The 16,586-nt window shown below is 46.1% G+C and overlaps 1 protein-coding gene across 1 annotated transcript in view; it reads left to right on the top strand.

Moving 5' to 3' along the window:
• ADAM12 (ADAM metallopeptidase domain 12) overlaps positions 1–16,586 on the top strand; it is a 778,476-nt gene that overhangs the window by 421,194 nt on the left and 340,696 nt on the right. Inside the window, exon 6 of the mRNA XM_073685043.1 lies at positions 5,497–5,680. Within this exon, the coding sequence (XP_073541144.1) occupies positions 5,497–5,680 (184 nt within the window). The remainder of the gene's footprint in view (positions 1–5,496; positions 5,681–16,586) is intronic.

The raw sequence follows: 16,586 nt of genomic DNA, 5'->3' as shown, positions 1-16,586 counted from the left end.
ATTTGCAGCTATGGAGCTGCCGCTGCAGGGCAGACCGCTGAGGCCGGTGTAGAATTGTGCAGCGTGATAGTATAACCCCCAACGGGAGGGGTATGGCCTCAGGGCAGCCGACGTGGAAGATGAGGGTAGCAGGAACCACTCAGAGACGGTGCGGTGTAATTCAGGGTCTTTACTGGTAACAACGATAGACCCTCCCGGAGTACTTGCTAGCGAACGGGGCCTGGTCAGTCCTTGAGCGGATGGGATCTCCCCTGGCCAGGCGGAGTTGTAGGCCTCCCAAACTGACTGTACTCTTCTGGCTACCTTGCTAGAAGGGGATATAAGTAGCCCACGTCCCTGAGTGTACCGTGTGGTGCTCACCCGCATGGCCGGTGACTCGGGGCCTTCTAATGGCTTCCGCTCCACGATGGCGGCGCTGGTCCCACACGTGTGACCGTGCCTTCGGGTTTCTGGGCCTGAGGACCTGAAATCCCCTGCCGGTCGGCTTCTGCTGCTGGGTAAGAGTTAGTCCCCACAGCCTCGGACGCCGGGTCCGGTAAGAAAGCTTCTCAATCAGGGCGAGCTCTGCAGCTGCCAGCCCCTGACTTGTAGTAGTATTGCTCCCACTGAGCTTCTGCTGTTTCTTCCTGTGACTGTTTCTTGTCTCTACTCTCCTTGACTGACCAACCCTGCTTCAGCCCCGGGTTTATATAGGGGAAGGTCTTCCCCTCCCAAGACTGGGCAGGAGGTGTGGCATGCACAGGATCCCTGGCCAAGAGACCTCCCACCTGCTCTCAGACATAACATTGCTTGTTACTGTGGAAACCAGACCCCTGGGGTGCCACATATACACCTTCTGATTTTGTCTATGTTCTGTTGTCCTTCTCCTCATCCTCCACCACCGCTATATCACGAGTTTGACCGTGATGCAACACCCACATAATTTTTTTAGGAGTGTTTATGATGCCCGTAGTTTTTTTTAGAGGCCTACCTCTAACATTGTATATGTTATAGGGTATGTTCATGTATACCCCCCAGGGGTAAATGTTTTTCAGCCCATGTACTTAGTGCATAGGCATTACCAGTATAGGAAACCCACTCCTTAACAATGGTAACAATTTTTTTAAATGTCTTTACAAAGGTGTAAAGGGGTGCGTCCAACTTTTTGGCAGCCCTTGCAGCCACTGCATACGCAATAACAGTATAGGAGACCTGCGCCTTTATAATGTGAACATTTTTTTTACTGAGGCCCTCCTCTATATTTCGCCAAAGGGGTATTGGGGTTTTTCCAAATTTTGGGCAGGCCTTGCAGTCACTGCATATGCAGTAACAGTATAGGAGACCCGCTCCTTTATAATGGGAACTTTTTTTTAACTGAGACCCTCCTCTATGTCTCTTCAAACGGTTATTGGGGTTTTTCCAAATTTTGGGCAGACCTTGCAGTCACTGTATACGCAATAACAATGTAGGAGACCCGCTCCTTAATGATCAGGACATTTTTTAAACTGAGGCCCTCCTCTATGTCTCTTCAAAGATGAATTGCTATTGGAGTTTTTCCAAATTTTGGGCAGCCCTTGCAGTCACTGCATACACAATAACAGTATAGGAGACCCGCTCCTTAATGATCAGAACATTTTTTTAAACTGAGGCCCTCCTCTGTCTCATCAAAGGGTTATTGGAATTTTTACAAATTTTGGGCAGGCCTTGCAGTCACTGCATACGCAATAACAATATAGGAAACCCGCTCCTTTATAATGGAAACATTTTTTAAACTGAGGCCCTCCTCTATGCCTCTTCAAAGGTGTATTGCTTTTGGGATTTTTCCAAATTTTGGACAGCCCTTGCAGTCATTACATACGCAGTAACAGTATAGAAGGCCCGCTCCTTAATAATCAGAACATTTTTTAAACTGAAGCCCTCCTCTGTCTCTTCAAAGGGTTATTGGAATTTTTAAAAATTTTGGGCAGGCCCTGCAGTCACTGCATAAGCAATAACAGTATAGGAGACCTACTCCTTTATAATGGGAACATTTTTTAAACTGAGGTCCTCCTCTATGTCTCTTCAAAGGGGTATTAGGGTCTTTCCAAATTCTGGGCAGCCCTTGCAGTCACTACATATGCAATAACAGTATAGGAGACCTACTCCTTTAATAATGGTAACATTTTTTAAACTGAGGTCCTCCTCTACGTCTCTTCAAAGGGGTATTAGGGTCTTTCCAAATTATGGGCAGCCCTTGCAGTCACTACGCAATAAGAGTATAGGGAACCCGCTCCTTAATAATAGGAACAACAAAGCATAGCCGGCTGATGGCCCTCTAACAATAGTAAGAGCTGCCTGATGACCCTGTAAAAATAGACTTTGTGACTTTCACAATCCTTCATAAATGAAACCGGAAGCGTTTGATCATGTCTCACACACTACATGGGCAGAGAAGGTAAAGTGTTAAAATTACATTTACTGGTGGATGTATTTTTCACCATTGCAAAAGTGCATTAAAAACGCTATGTGTGAACATAGCCCAAGGTGTGGAGGAGCATTTTTTGGGGGGTTATTTATTTTGCCTTATATGCAAGTCATTATCCTGGAAAGAATGTCCCTTAACATTTTTTCCAGGAAAATCCATTTGGTTTCATTTTTATATGTTTTGTTGTGAGTCCGTAAAAGTGGCATAATACTGTGAAAACTTTGTTCACAGCAGTAACCTGGGAGTCAGAGATGCGTCCAGGGGTCTTTCCCATGCTGTTCCCATGTCATCTTAGCACTGTTCCCATCAATTTGGGCAATTTTTAAGCCCCCTGCAGACCTTTGGGGGGGGGGGGGCTGCCTGAAAAATGCTTGAGTTTTCCATTGACATTGGGCTTATTGCTTGGGTCGAGCACCCGAGCATTACGATTTGTTCGACCAGAGCAACGAGCACCCGAGCATTTTAGTGCTCGCTCATCACTAATAATTATACTAACCAGCCATAGAAAATAGATGTTGACAGACCTCTAACTCCCCCATTAGCTTGGAAGTTTGGCTTGGCTTAACACCCCTGGTGCCACCAAGTGATATAGGCATCACAACAGTCTAAACAGATACTAAAGGGTGCATATGTTATCAGGTATGTGGATGTAACAGGGCAGACAACGAGGAGACATTGGTACTTAAAGCAACAACTATTTATTCGATTAACACAATAAAAGGGGTGCCTACGGCACAATATCAGGGGATAGCGCAGACAGTGAAAATAAACAAGTTATGTTACAAGAAGAATACAGTAATTCAGAAGAACAGGATATTGACACAATGTTATTTACTCACTATCGTTCTATTATTACCATTAGATAACTGTTATTGTCAGTGATGTCTTAGTCCTAATACCCAATCCCACAAGGCATCACTGTCACTACTGTGCCTGTCACTGTCGCCACCTCGCCACTCTCTAGGCAACACAAAACATCACACAGACCCTATCGGGGGTCGACGGTGCTACCCTCTAAGCTGCGAGTCCCAGGTTGGGGAGTTAGTCTGCCACTCGTCACACTGGCCGCCCTTCGTTCCCTGAAACATGGCCACAGTCCCCATTCTGTACCGTACATCAACGCTGGAAGCGACTGCTCACATGAATGTCCCTCCATTGTGGCCTAGTCATCTCTCTCTCTTGGCTCTGACTCTGCTCACTCGGCTCAGCTCTCCAGGCTCTGGTCTCTCTCGGGTCTTCTCTCAGGTCTACTCTCTCTCAGTTCTTCACTCAAGCCTGGTCTCTCTTGGGTCTTGTGTCTCTCGGGTCTTCACTCGAGCCCAGTCTCTCTCGGGTCTTCATTTGGGTCTGGTCTCTCGCGGGTCTTCACTCGGGTCTGGTCTCTCTCGGGTCTCCATTCGGGCCTGGTCTCTCTCAGGTCTTCACTCGCGTCTTGTCTCTTGATTCCTTTTCTAGAGTCTGGCCTCTTGTAATGATGGCTATAAGCCGTCCTGCTACAGGTTTGGGCGCCAACTCCTCCCCTTCACTGTCCTCCTGGACCTTTTATAATTACTAACTGTGCCGTAACTATAACATGACCTGATATCTCCTCCAATCTCTTCCTGGAGGGAGCATGCCCTTTACCATTGAGTTCCTTCTAATGCAATTCTTTCTGCTATCTCTATCGTCTTTGACCAGCAGATGGCGGTGTTCTCTTGCAGCCACTTTGTTTCGCATCAACTATGTGTATCTTCTCTCTTGACTACCTTTTTACACACAGACAGAGGAAGCTGAACAGGGTGCAAAAACTTTATTCTTTTTGTAATGAAAAGATGCAGTGATGTCCTACTTTATAGCTTTATCAAGTGGCTTCAAAAGCTTATGGCTGACAGTCGCTCCTTTCAGTTTCCCTTCTCTTACACATGTACATGCATGCTCAGCTTGGTCGAGCATACAGTATATATGTGTTTTTCAATTAGGACAGTGGAGCAAGAACCTCTGGTGGCGGCTGTTCTTTCTTGTCCAAGTAGTGGATTTGCAATTTTCCCCCGTGTAAAATAATAACAGTTTATACAGTATTCACCACTGCCACCATTTCAGCAATGTCGGTGCCTGGTCTCACAGGGCTCGCGTGACATGGTTATGCCATGTGAACCCTGCAGCCAATCAGCGCTCTCTTCATTTTTTACTTTCTTCGGACAGACCTGACACCCAGAAGAAGTGAGAACTGCTGCTGCTCTCTGATTTCCTCCGAATATCAGTTATGTCCAAAAGAAGTAAGAGTGAAATGGCAGCTGCATAACAATGTCATGCGAGCCCCGGGAGACCAGGCTCCAACATCACTGGAATGGCGCTGGCCCCGGAGGTGAGTATAGGCTATTGTTATTTCACACAGGAGAATATAGCAACTGAGAAGGGGCTGTCCGAGTAGTGGACAACCCCTTTAAGATCAAATCCAACATCAATATTCAACATGCATGATCCTTCTTCCCCCGATGTCATCTGTCAAGAAAGAATCCATTTACATAAAGTAGTTGGTCCCACCAGAAACAGCGGGTTTGCTTTCATGTATGTGACCACATTTCGACTTTAGTTTTTAAAGTTTACTTTTTTATTTCATAGACTTTCTGTATGTAAAAATAACAGCCATTTGTATTTACACCCTGTCCTTCAGCACTGACCCCAGTCCTTTGTGGATATGACTTCAGCAGTGGCATCACAATGACACAATGATTGCCACTGCAGGCAATCACTGGGCTCAGCTATGATGTCAGTGTAGGCGGTACAAGTCTACTGACTGAGCCCAATGATTGTTTACAGTGGTCACCTGATGTCACCGCTGCAGTCATATCAACAAACAGCTGGGGGTAAGTACAGCTGATTTTGTTATTCTGATATATAAAAAGCCTATGGAATAAAATAAGTGGATTAAAGGGACATCCCTTTAATCTCTGCTCTATGGCCAGCTTTAGTTATGCACACATTATAGCCCTACATATCTATGTATCATGCAGATGAGACATATGAATATTTAACAACTTTCTCCAATAACTGCGCTGTATGATTATTTTCAGGGGATTAATTACACTTGAAAACCGAGCATATGTCCTGGAGCCACAGGCTAATTCTACAAGCAACCACCTCTTCTACAAAGCCGAACATCTCAAGCTGCCTCCTGGATCCTGTAGCCAACATTTTAACCTCTCGGGCGATTCTCTAAATGACACTTTACAGAACTCTGAAGATTATTTACGGCGGGTAAGCAATGCTGCCTGGTTTGGACTTGTCCCCGAAAAAATGTCTTCTGCTCCATGTGATTATGGAGTGTGCATACGACTAAATGCAAGTCCTGACCTCCTGCATCAGGGCAGGTTCTTATCTATAGCAATAAGTTACCCGCCAGCTGCAGCCCGGCTGGCTCGCCATATTGGATCCAAATTTGGCAATATCAGGCATAATTAGGATTAATAATCCATATTTTGTCTTGCATGAATAAGTGTATTAAAGCTTAATGGGTAATGATTGGTGAAGAAACATAGAGCTTTGGGACGCCTAAATAAATCTGTCTATAAAATGTTGTATGACCTTGATAGCAGCACTTGGTTATAGGCACATGAATATATCTACAACTGTAGTCCTCTCTACATTTATACTAACATGTTACAATTACAATAGGGTGCAAAGGACTTGTGCCACAGGTTTGAGTTGGAACCACTATGACAAAGTGCACGAGTTCTTCCTCCTGCTAAGAACAAAAGACAAATCATCGATGTAGTGACTGCACCACAGTAAATCTGTCAATATTTGCTACCACACAGTAAGAGTTGCATGAAAGCACACTGCATGTGCAAGCACAGTAAGAAAGGAGGCGCTGCCTTTATATTGGTACCATTATTTGCAAGCATAGCACTAAAATATCTGGAGGGATCCTTTGTCTTAATCTACAGTATATGTAGGATACATGCTGATTTCTTTAAAGCCATTCTACACCTGTGAACAGAAGTTTTTTCGAAGTTCATTTGCTTTTTAAATAAAAAGTTAAGTAGCCTTCACTAAAGGTAATTTGTCAACAGATACCTAATCTGGCAGCAGCATAATGTAGAGACTGAGATCCTGATTCCAGTGATGTTTCACTTATTGGGCTGCTTGCTGTAGTTTTGATAAAATCACAGTTTTATCAGTAGGAGATTATCTCTAGAGGACTAGTAAACCTACTGCAAAGTAGTCCAATCGTACCCCCACCACTGATTGGCCGCTTTCTGCCTATGCACAGTGTACACAGAAAGCTGCCAATCAGTGGTTTTTGCGGGATTATAAATTGCTCAGCATTCAGAGAACTTCAGCAGAGAAAACAGTTTTTAATCAGAACTGCAGCAAGAAGCCCTGTGAGTGATACATCACTGGAATCAGAATCTCTGTCTCTACATTATTCAGCTCTCATATTAGATAGTAAAAAATTGATGACAGATTCCCTTTAAATATTTTCTATCAATGTACTTTTGGAGAGTGTCTATAAGTCCTTTATATAGCTGAATGATCTGCAAAAATATTCCAAATCTATCAGGGCTCCTATTACTGATGGCTCTCTGCTCTCTTCCTTTATTCTCTCAGAATTATAAATAGCAACAGCGATTGAGAAGGTAATACACAGATTTGTAGTGGAAAGAGGAGATTGTTTTAGTTCCCCTCATTGAGATACTATGTAGAGAAAAAGAGAAAAGACGTTTGAAGATTAAATAAGTGTAGGATAGAAGCTGTGCTGATAATAACTTATCCAGCTTCCTGGATAAAAACACAGCTCACATCCAGCCTATATTACTGGCAGAGACACTTCCGCAAAGTAAAAGTCTGAAACTTGTATCAAGCTGCAAACTGCATGTCAGGGGGTTCTGAAAAGTCTCAAAAGGATTGAAGGAATGAAGATTGCAGACTGAAACTTGTTGAATTATACAACAACTGCAAGATTATGCTCAAGGGACTATGTTGAGCAGACAACAAATGGCTTTTTGGTTTGTGGTGTGTCAGTACCATCCTGTTATTCCGCATGTTTTAATTATGACTATATAGGTTGCTGCATATCCCAAGTAAAACAGTTCATGTGATTCTTCTGAAAGCTTAAAGGGGATGTTCACTTTCAATTAAATGGCTCTCAAAGTGTGTAACCATACATAAAATAACAAACTCATCAGATACTCATCCTCCCTGGGTTCAGTGCCAGCTTTCCACTACTGCAATGGCTCATGCCGCATGCTCAGTGAGTGGCTAGAAGGGTGATGGGTGCTGTTGACATGATCACGTCACTAATGTACTCACAGCCGACAATGGACCCAGGGAGTGTGAGTAAATGCTGAGTTTATTATTTTATTTACTTTACATACTTTTTTGAAAATAGGCATCGCCTTTAAATCTGAAACAAAAGTAACTGTTAACATTTGCAAAAATCAAGGGTTTCCATAGACTTTAATATATTTTTATTTTTTAGATTTTTATAGCAATTTTTTCTCTAATTTGCTATGCAGCATACTTTGCAATTTTCCTACTCCAACAAAGTCTGTCTTCATGCAGTCACCACCAGAGGGAGCGTAGGAGTTTACTGCAGACATTATCATCATTGACTTCAATATATAACCAGTATGCAGTAAGCTTCTTCCTAGCGGTGACTACAGGCAGCCAAAGGCGAAACTACTTACGTAATTTGGAACATATCTCTGGTTTCATCAGTTTGCATTGGATCTTTTATTTTTAAGAATATGGACAGTTCTGCAATTTCTAAAATACTTTGTGTTCAAAATTGTCAAAAGTTTTGCAACATCTCTGCTTAATAAAAATGGATATAGAGCACATAAAGCCGTGCATGGCTGTCAGGACATGATGGATGGTCAGGACAGGTGTTTCAGCCTCTGGGCATGAAAAATTAATGTTCTTATTCACTGACAGCTAGCAGACATTTTGAAAATAGGAAACAAAGAAAATAAATTGAAAACCCTTCTGAGTGTTTTCTTTCAAGTGACATTGATCAATGCATTGCCCTACATGCAGATCTGTAAAGGAACTACAACTCCCATCGCGCTCCCGCAGCTTGATAAACATCTGGATACTTCCATCCCTCGCGTATCTCAGTCTTCCATGGATCCTTTAAGCAGTTTGTTTTGCTTAACACTCAGACACAGAGAGGGGCTTTGATCTTGGCAGTTTTACTGATCAGATGTGACATTTTATTGTGCGAGAGAACAATACTTAAATGCATCTAACAAATAAAATGAACGCCATCATAAATCCCGACACTCACTGGTATTGTCTGCAGCACAACCGCTACAAAGGAGGCTCCTGCAAATGGAAATGTGTAATATTCCAGCAGGAATGCATCTTTTTAGTGCAGGTTTATTTGGTGATTGTGTGGCTGGAAAGGAACAGGAATCAGGTCTTTACTTTTATTATTTCTTCCCATTACTTTATTTAGTATTGGGCCTCACATCTTAAAGGGAACCTGTCACCAGAAATAACGCTGTTAACCTGGTGAACCTGGTTAATCTGCAGGTTAACAGAGTTATTATGCTGCCCGGCTGTCATGGGTGTGTCAGGTGTGACAGGCAGTCGCTCTGGATCCGGCTGTAGAAAGTCACTGCGCTTGACATTGCAGACGCCTTCTTGATTCCCTCACCTCTGTAGTATAGTTATCCTTCTTCCTTTAGGACCCAGCAGCGACCTCCACCTTCTGCTGCTGATTGACACATCGATGCTTGGTAGTTAAAAGCTCTCAGTTTCTCCAGAGAGTCGCCGGTGATAGTTCTATGTACCTCTGTGTTGGCTTGGAGCACTAGCAGTTGGCTAGTTTCTTCTCTGGTGCCCTTGGAGGACAGTTGGCATTACTCCTCTGGTATCTTCTCAAGCTAAGTGTTTCCCTTTGTTTGTCTACCTTGTTGTCTTTAGTTTGTAGTGGGGCTTGACTAGTGCTCACCCTGTCCAATCCCTATCAAGGGCCAAGCACTATTGACATTCAGGACTTAGGTGTGTATCCTATATAGGGACGATAGTGTAGGCGGGGTGATATTATATCTGCCTAGGGGTCTCCACTTGTGGACGTCCACAGGAACAAGCGGCAGACACCGCGTTCCGATTGCCAGGCATCTCATCTATCTACCTCCACTTCCAAGCTACCGTACCTCTGAGACATCTGTCCCATTCACATGTACTGGTCGCAGTATACTGTACACCGATGAAGGTCCGCAGTGACCGAAACGTCTATTTTTTTTGTACTTTTTTTCTCATTAAAATATATAAAAATTACTCTTCAGTCTGAGTCATACGAGTGCCAAGTTTATATACCTATGAAACCGAATGCTGGTGGGGAGAATAAAAGTTAATTTTCTCCTCGCTACATTTAGCTACGTGCAGGCGCCGGGCAGCATAATAACAATTTGTGGTAACAGTTTAGGGAAGGCCCTTTTCTGCTTAAGCTCCATAAAGACATGGTTGGGCGAGTTTGGTGGAAGAACATAACCGGCCGCATAGAGCCCGGACCTCAGCCCCATCCAACACTGATAACTGAGATCGTGAGCCCGGCCTCCTCCCCAACATTAGGTTCTGACCTCACAAGTGCTTTTCGGGATGAAGGAGCAAAAATTCCCATAGACTCTTCCAATATCTTGTAAAAATCCTTCCCAGAATAAGACTTGGTTCCTATGCCTGGAAATAAATTGCCGTGTTTTGGTGTTCATCTGCCGTGTCGTGGATGCTTTTTCCTTTTGCTACGCATCCCAAAAGAGTGGAAGCCGTCGTAGCTGCTGAGGGATGACCGACTCCATATCTTAATAGGGATTTGGAATAGGAGGTCATGAAGCTCCTGTAGGTGTAATGTGGAGACCCCAAAATACATTTGTCCTTACAGTGAATATATGTATTTCTAGAGGCTGTAAATGTTACACCCTGGATGTAGAGAGCAGCTTCACTGCATGCGAGTAATGAGAGTAATAATTCTGTCTTATTCTGGTTAGTTTCTGGGTAGATGTCAGCGGTGCAATGCTCAGTAAGCAAGATTTTCCTTTCTGTTGATGACACAAGGATATGTAATAAGGTTGAAAATCCGAGATGTATACACAGCATTTCAATTAGGTCTTTTAGTCAAATCTGCAATTTAATGGAAAAAAGTCACATACTGGAGAAAAAAAATAATCTCTTGGTATGATGCGAATTTCATTTTGCAGATGTCAGCCTGGAGGTAGGTCTAGAGAACATATGGACCAGTGTTCCCTCTAAGGCTATGTGCACACAGAGTTTTTTAAAGAGTCTTTTGTTTGTCTTTGTTAGCGGGGTCACTCCGGAAAACCGCAGGAAAAAAATCACCCAAAAACTCTTAAAAGACTCATATACTTCTTATTCACTTCTACTGTAAAACCACTTTGCTCGTACGTATGTTCAGTCTTTTGAGTGTTTTTCTTCCACTTAAAAAATGCCTAGTGGGGGGAAAAAAAAGTGTATATCACTTCTCCGAAGCGGCTCCTGATGGAAAACGCTCCAAACTAGCCAATGTTCAAGCAAAAATCCAAACTAGACACTGTTCAAGCAAAAAGCACTCTGCAAAAATGTTTGAAAAACTCTTCAAAACCGTTTCAGGAGACAAAAATGCCACCAAAAACTCCCCAAATAAGGAGCTGTCCCCAAAGCAGTTTACACTAAAAAATTCCTCGTGTTTGACTGCCTCAAAAAAAAAAATTGGCTGCCGCTCAATGGGTTTTTGCACACAGAGTTTTTTGCTAAAATTTTTGAGAGGAAACTGAGCAGAACCTCCAAGTTTTTGAGGAGTTTTGCATTTTAATGGAGGATTTTAAAAGTTCAAAAACTCCTCAAAAACTTTCTGTGCACATAGCTACTAGTTTATTTTATAGAAGTTTAAAAAAAAAAAACTTGTCTGGTTTGCAAATGTCTAAAAGACATTCTTATCAAATATAACGATGACATTTTTCATATGGAAACAAACTTGCAGGGGTTGTCCCACGAACAACCCTAAACAAGCACAGTATGATGACCCTACTGTACCCCCCCCCCCCACACTCAGCCCCCCTGGCAAAGTATGGTGTCCCCCAACACAGTACAATTCCCCAACTGTAATCCCCTCACAACCCTCCATACAGTATAATGGCCCCCACATACTGCCCCATACAGTATAATGGCCCCCACATAGTACTCCATACAGTACAATGGGCTCCAAGTAAAAAAAAAATACTCATCTCTCCTCATTCCCCCCCCCCGCTGCTTTGGTCTCTCCAGTGCATCTTCTGATTCTCTGCACTGCTCGGCACAGCGGGCGCGTTGTAATGACATCATCGCGCCCGCTGCGCTGAGACATCATAAGTAGAGGGAGAATGTTAGAGGGAGCGGGCCAAATATACTCACATTGCAGGCCAGATTTGGCCCACGGGCTACAGTTATACATGTGTGCCGTACGAGTATTGCTTAGACCAGTAACTTTGCAGGTTTTTCTTAGTCAGCCTCCTTTTCTGGGTGTTGAGGTAATGGCCTCACCTGTACTGCAGAAGAAGACACCTCTGCATCAGTAGCAAAAATCATCCACGGGAGATTTCATAACACATAGAGAAATGAGTCCTTTTCTACCTCCAGCAAACTTTTCAATATTCCCAGCTGGTGGGACATGCAAATCTGTAAAAATATTGATGCCGGTCTAGAATAATAAAGTGATTGATTTGTAGATGGAGACACTAAAAATAAATAGCGGAGCAGTTAAAGTATCAATCAAGTAGATGGCTGCAAATTCTGAAAACCTTTAAGAAAAACAAGATCATTGGTTTGGATATTTGCAGAAGACAAAAAAATAACATTGAGAAGATTTATGATCGTCGGTTTCAGCTTTTGAAGATAGTAAAGGCAGAATTTCATTATCAATCCTTCCATGTTTCATCCTACGTGTCTGTACGGCTTGGTCTTAATTGAAGGCATATTTGTAGGAAAGGGGAAAAATTTTGCTCTACACGTTTGGAAATTGCGTCCTGCCCTGTGTCTCGCAACCAGTGTCCCAAGCCGGTAACCTCGGATTGACGCGCCCCCGGGGCAATGGGGTACTCGGCAGCCCGGCCTATGGATGCTGGTGGGGGATATCACGGTGGCTGGCCCAGTCCATGGCCCAGGGTGGTCAACCAAAAAAGGGGATTGTAACTTGGATAGAAAATAAAAATAAAGTAAATAGTTCGTGACGCCACCTGTGGTACCTGGTAAGGTTTACCAGCGCTGCTGCAGACCTCCGGGGGGTGATGGGATGGCAGCTGAGGTGTTTCTGCTCCCCACAGGTGGAGCGGGCCCCCGGGGCAGTGTGGAGTTTGGTGGGTGGTGATGCTGGGACTTGTAGTGCAGGCGGATGGCGCAGCAGGAGTAACTGACAGAGACACAGGATTCGCTTCAATACCTTTACTGGTGCGGATGTCAGGTACGGTCCAGGGTACTCAGTATAATGGGTACACTTCAGGACTTCTCCCCAGTGAGCGGGTATAGGGGCTCCTGGTCCGTGTCTGCCTCTCTGTATGCTCCTGGCCAGCCTGCAACTGGGCCTAGCTTATGTGTCGTGCTGTTCCTTCACCTGTCGCTTGGTATTGGGACCTTCTGTTGGCAACCACTCTCCCTAGACGCTGGGGCCTTGTGGTTCCTGGTCCTGTAATGGGTCTTGCTTCAGGTCGTCCAGGGACTTGTAGTCCTCCTGGAATGCCGGTGATCCCTACTGGGTATAAAGGGACCCTGTAGGCGCGGACCCAGTGTCCGGTTTGTATACTGGGGTGAGCCTATGATGCTCCTCTGCCCCTTTCAACTCCTCTCTCCTCTCCTCCTTGCCGTCGGCCACGCTCGGGGCCCTCAATACGGCAGCAGCAGCGTCTCAGCGTCAGCACGCTCTCAGACTCTCTCTGTCTGACTAAACTCTAAACTGACTGACTGCTTGGCTCCACCCTCCATATTTATATCCCTAACGGGCTCCCTCTGCTGGTATAAGGTGGAACTGTGGAGGTGTTTGTATATAATGAGGGCCTCTTGTGGAGGAGTCCGTCCATGCACCCTTGGTCCTGTGGTACCTGTGCAAAGCAGGGTGCCACAGGATCTTGGCGGGTAACCTGCAGTCCCCTGAATCCTATATGGCTACCTTTTCGGCGATATAGTTGCGGCTGTGAGCAACTGCACCCTGAAAGTACAGAAGCCTCCGGTTTCTAGCTGAGCCTTGTAGTTCTCCACTAGTTAGGGGCCGGTCCCCTTTGCGGCCTGATCCCTCCACGTTCCTGCAGATTCGGGAGCACGGGTGGCATCCGCACTTCCCATGCCCCTGGGATCCCCTCACTTCTGGAGCCTTCCTCTGCTCCCGTCCTCTTCCCTCAGTCAAACCTGGGCCTCTCAACTAGGCCCGCTCCTTCCTCCTCTCCTCTGAGCAGAGCTCCTACAGAGCTCCTGCTCCCTCTCCTTCTCATCAGGCTGTTCTCCTCTGACTGGACTCTCTCTCTCTCTAGATGGTTCGGACGCGCCCCCTGGGCCGTGGGGTACTCGGTAGCCAGGCCGGTCAATGCTGAGGGATGTCACAGTGACGGTGACCCGGTCCGTGACCCAGGGCGGTCAATAAAAGGGGTTTTAAAGAAAAGGGAATATAGTTTTTATATAATGTTTGTGACGCCACCTGTGGTATGCGGCTATATGGAGCCGCTGCTGCGGTGCAGATCCTCTGGAGCTGATGATGACACAGCAGAGTTGGTTCAGCTCTCCACAGGTAGAGCTTAGCTCCAGGGCAGGAAATAGTGATGTTGTAGATGTTGCTGTGCAGTGTAGTGCAGGGGATGGCGCAGTTAATAATCAGTCCACAACTTAATGGCGGTTTCCTCTTATCTTTACTTGCGGTGGTTAGGCAGCCTGGGGTACGGGTACTAGCTGGTAGTAGAGGTCCGGGCGGCCTGGAAGCAAGTTGGGAATCCACCTCGCCAGGTGAATTTGGAGGCCTTCCCTGTGCGCTAATCTCTTTGGCCCTGCTGCTAATGCTGTGCTGTGGCCCTCGTACCTGAGTAAAACGTCTTTGTGCTCACTCGTATGGCAGGCAGCTCGGGCCTTCCTGGAGTATCGCTCCCACTTGGCGGTGCTGGGCCCTATGTGCTGCTGAGCTTCCGGGCATCTGATGGGGCCTTCCTGGAGTATCGCTCCCATGTGGCGGTGCTGGGCCCTATGTGCTGCTGAGCTTCTGGGCATCTGATGGGGCCAGGAGACTTGCAGTCTCCTGCCCTCCTGTTTCTGCTGCTGGGCCTTCAGTGCCCCACAACCTCGAACTCTGGTGTCCGGTTCTTCTATGCTCCTTTCTGGGGTGAACTGCCGTGCAGCTCCACTCCCCAGGTCTTTCCTCGTCGCTGTCCTGTATTCAACTCCTTTCACTAACTCTAACTAACCCCGCCTCCAGATTCCAGTTGCTAAGGGGAGGAGCTCCCCTTGCTGGTCTGGAGCCAGGAAAGTGTTGCATGCTAGTATACCTGACTAGGGGACCCCTGCTTGTTTCCAGGCATGGCATCACCCTGTGAGGGAGGCAATGCCACTGTGGCAACTGGATTCCTGGGGTGCCACAGTTCCCCTTTTTATATCCTCCTTCTCATGTGCTCCCCTGTCTTCTTCCTCCACCCACACCCACTACATGGTTCCGCCCTCCAGCCAGGGACCAGGGACTGTGCTCTCCCTTAGGAGCAATCTCGCCCTGCCCTCTGAAGTGGAGTGTAATGGATGCAAGTGGGTGGGTCCCAGGCAGTACTCCCTCCTTACCTGAGAGTGGGGCACCACACCTCTGGGTGAGATGCAGTACCTCTGTGGCGAATGAACCCGCAGGGGCACCACATACCCCCCTGGTAAAACACAGCACGTCTGCGGGCTGGAACTGAGTAAAAACAAGGTATTTTAGACATACAAAATTTTAGATGCATCACGTATAAGAATAACCATAACTCTTTCTTTCTTCCTTTTATGGGAGGCACATTTTCTTGAACGTTACATGTTTCTTTATCAAGACATTATAAAACTTTCTTCAATAAAACTTTCTTCACATATATAAAACATTTTTCATATAAAACATTTTTCCTATAAAACATTTTTCTTATCAAACAGATTTTCAGCAAGCCACAGTGAGATCTGTAACCGGGTGTCTATCTCACTGGAGAAGATGCAATTTGAGGGAACCGTCCTAAAACCCTCAACGTAGGCCCTAGGCGTGGCTGCAGGGCATAGGTGATCCAGCTATCTTCGGCCACGCCAAACAGGTTTTCGTTCTGCGGTCTGCATAAAACCAATAAGAAGCACTTTAAGAAGTGCAAACTATATTCACATAAAAGTTTTTGGCTGCTCACAGTCCTCAGCCTGTCAGTTTTTATACCCTCACCGGGTAACGAGGTAAATAAACCAAACTCTTTAGACATGCAGCATCCCTGCTTTACCCTTCCGGGTAACTATATACAGTTCTTTTAAAGTAACCAGTTCAGTAGTGGGGTCCCCTCCGGGGCAACATTGGCCCACCACTGGATGGCCCAGCCAGGTCATCTCCTTCAAGTGGCAAGGGTAAACTCTACTCCACCACCCTATGAACATGGAGAGCGTACCAGCCCCACTCTCCTCTGTGCCTGGTGTAGGTGACCTTGTCATCAGGGTACAGATCCCGCTCCGGATGTCCCTGCTGTAAATGGGACTCCACGTCCCGCCGGTTTACAAAGAGGTCTGTGCCAAGTTGCGGTTCCTGGATAAAGCCACATCCTCCATCCAGGTCGAACTTGACTACGACCTCCTCTACCCATGGATCGGGCATGGCCAGCTTTGCTTTGCGGGCCCGGGTTTTCTCCTCCATGTTGCGGGCCTCCATCCTCTCCCAGCGCACCCGCCGGGTGTACGGCTCTGCCTCTAGGTGAAGGAGTTCCCGCCGGCGATGCTCCTCTCGGCGTGCGGCCTCCTTTTGGGTCTCCCAGGGAAATCCCATCAGGTCTACCGCCGGGTTATCCCATCTGAATTGGTCCCCCTCTTCTCTCTGGGCAACCGTGGGCGTGGGAGCGGGCAATAAAGGGAGGCTCTGGTCTTCAACCTCCGCGGACCAATCCCAGGCTGCTCGGCCGTACACCCATTCAGGTGTGGGGGCAGGTGGCTCTAGCAGGGGGCCCAGGAGCAG

This window comes from Phyllobates terribilis, unplaced genomic scaffold (genome assembly GCF_046119375.1).
Source record: "Phyllobates terribilis strain yellow unplaced genomic scaffold, ASM4611937v1 Scaffold_5__5_contigs__length_657084704, whole genome shotgun sequence".
NCBI classification, from domain to species: Eukaryota; Metazoa; Chordata; class Amphibia; order Anura; family Dendrobatidae; genus Phyllobates; species Phyllobates terribilis.
The sequence above is the reverse complement of the archived record's forward strand: the minus strand, read 5'-3'. Positions and strand labels throughout refer to the sequence as shown.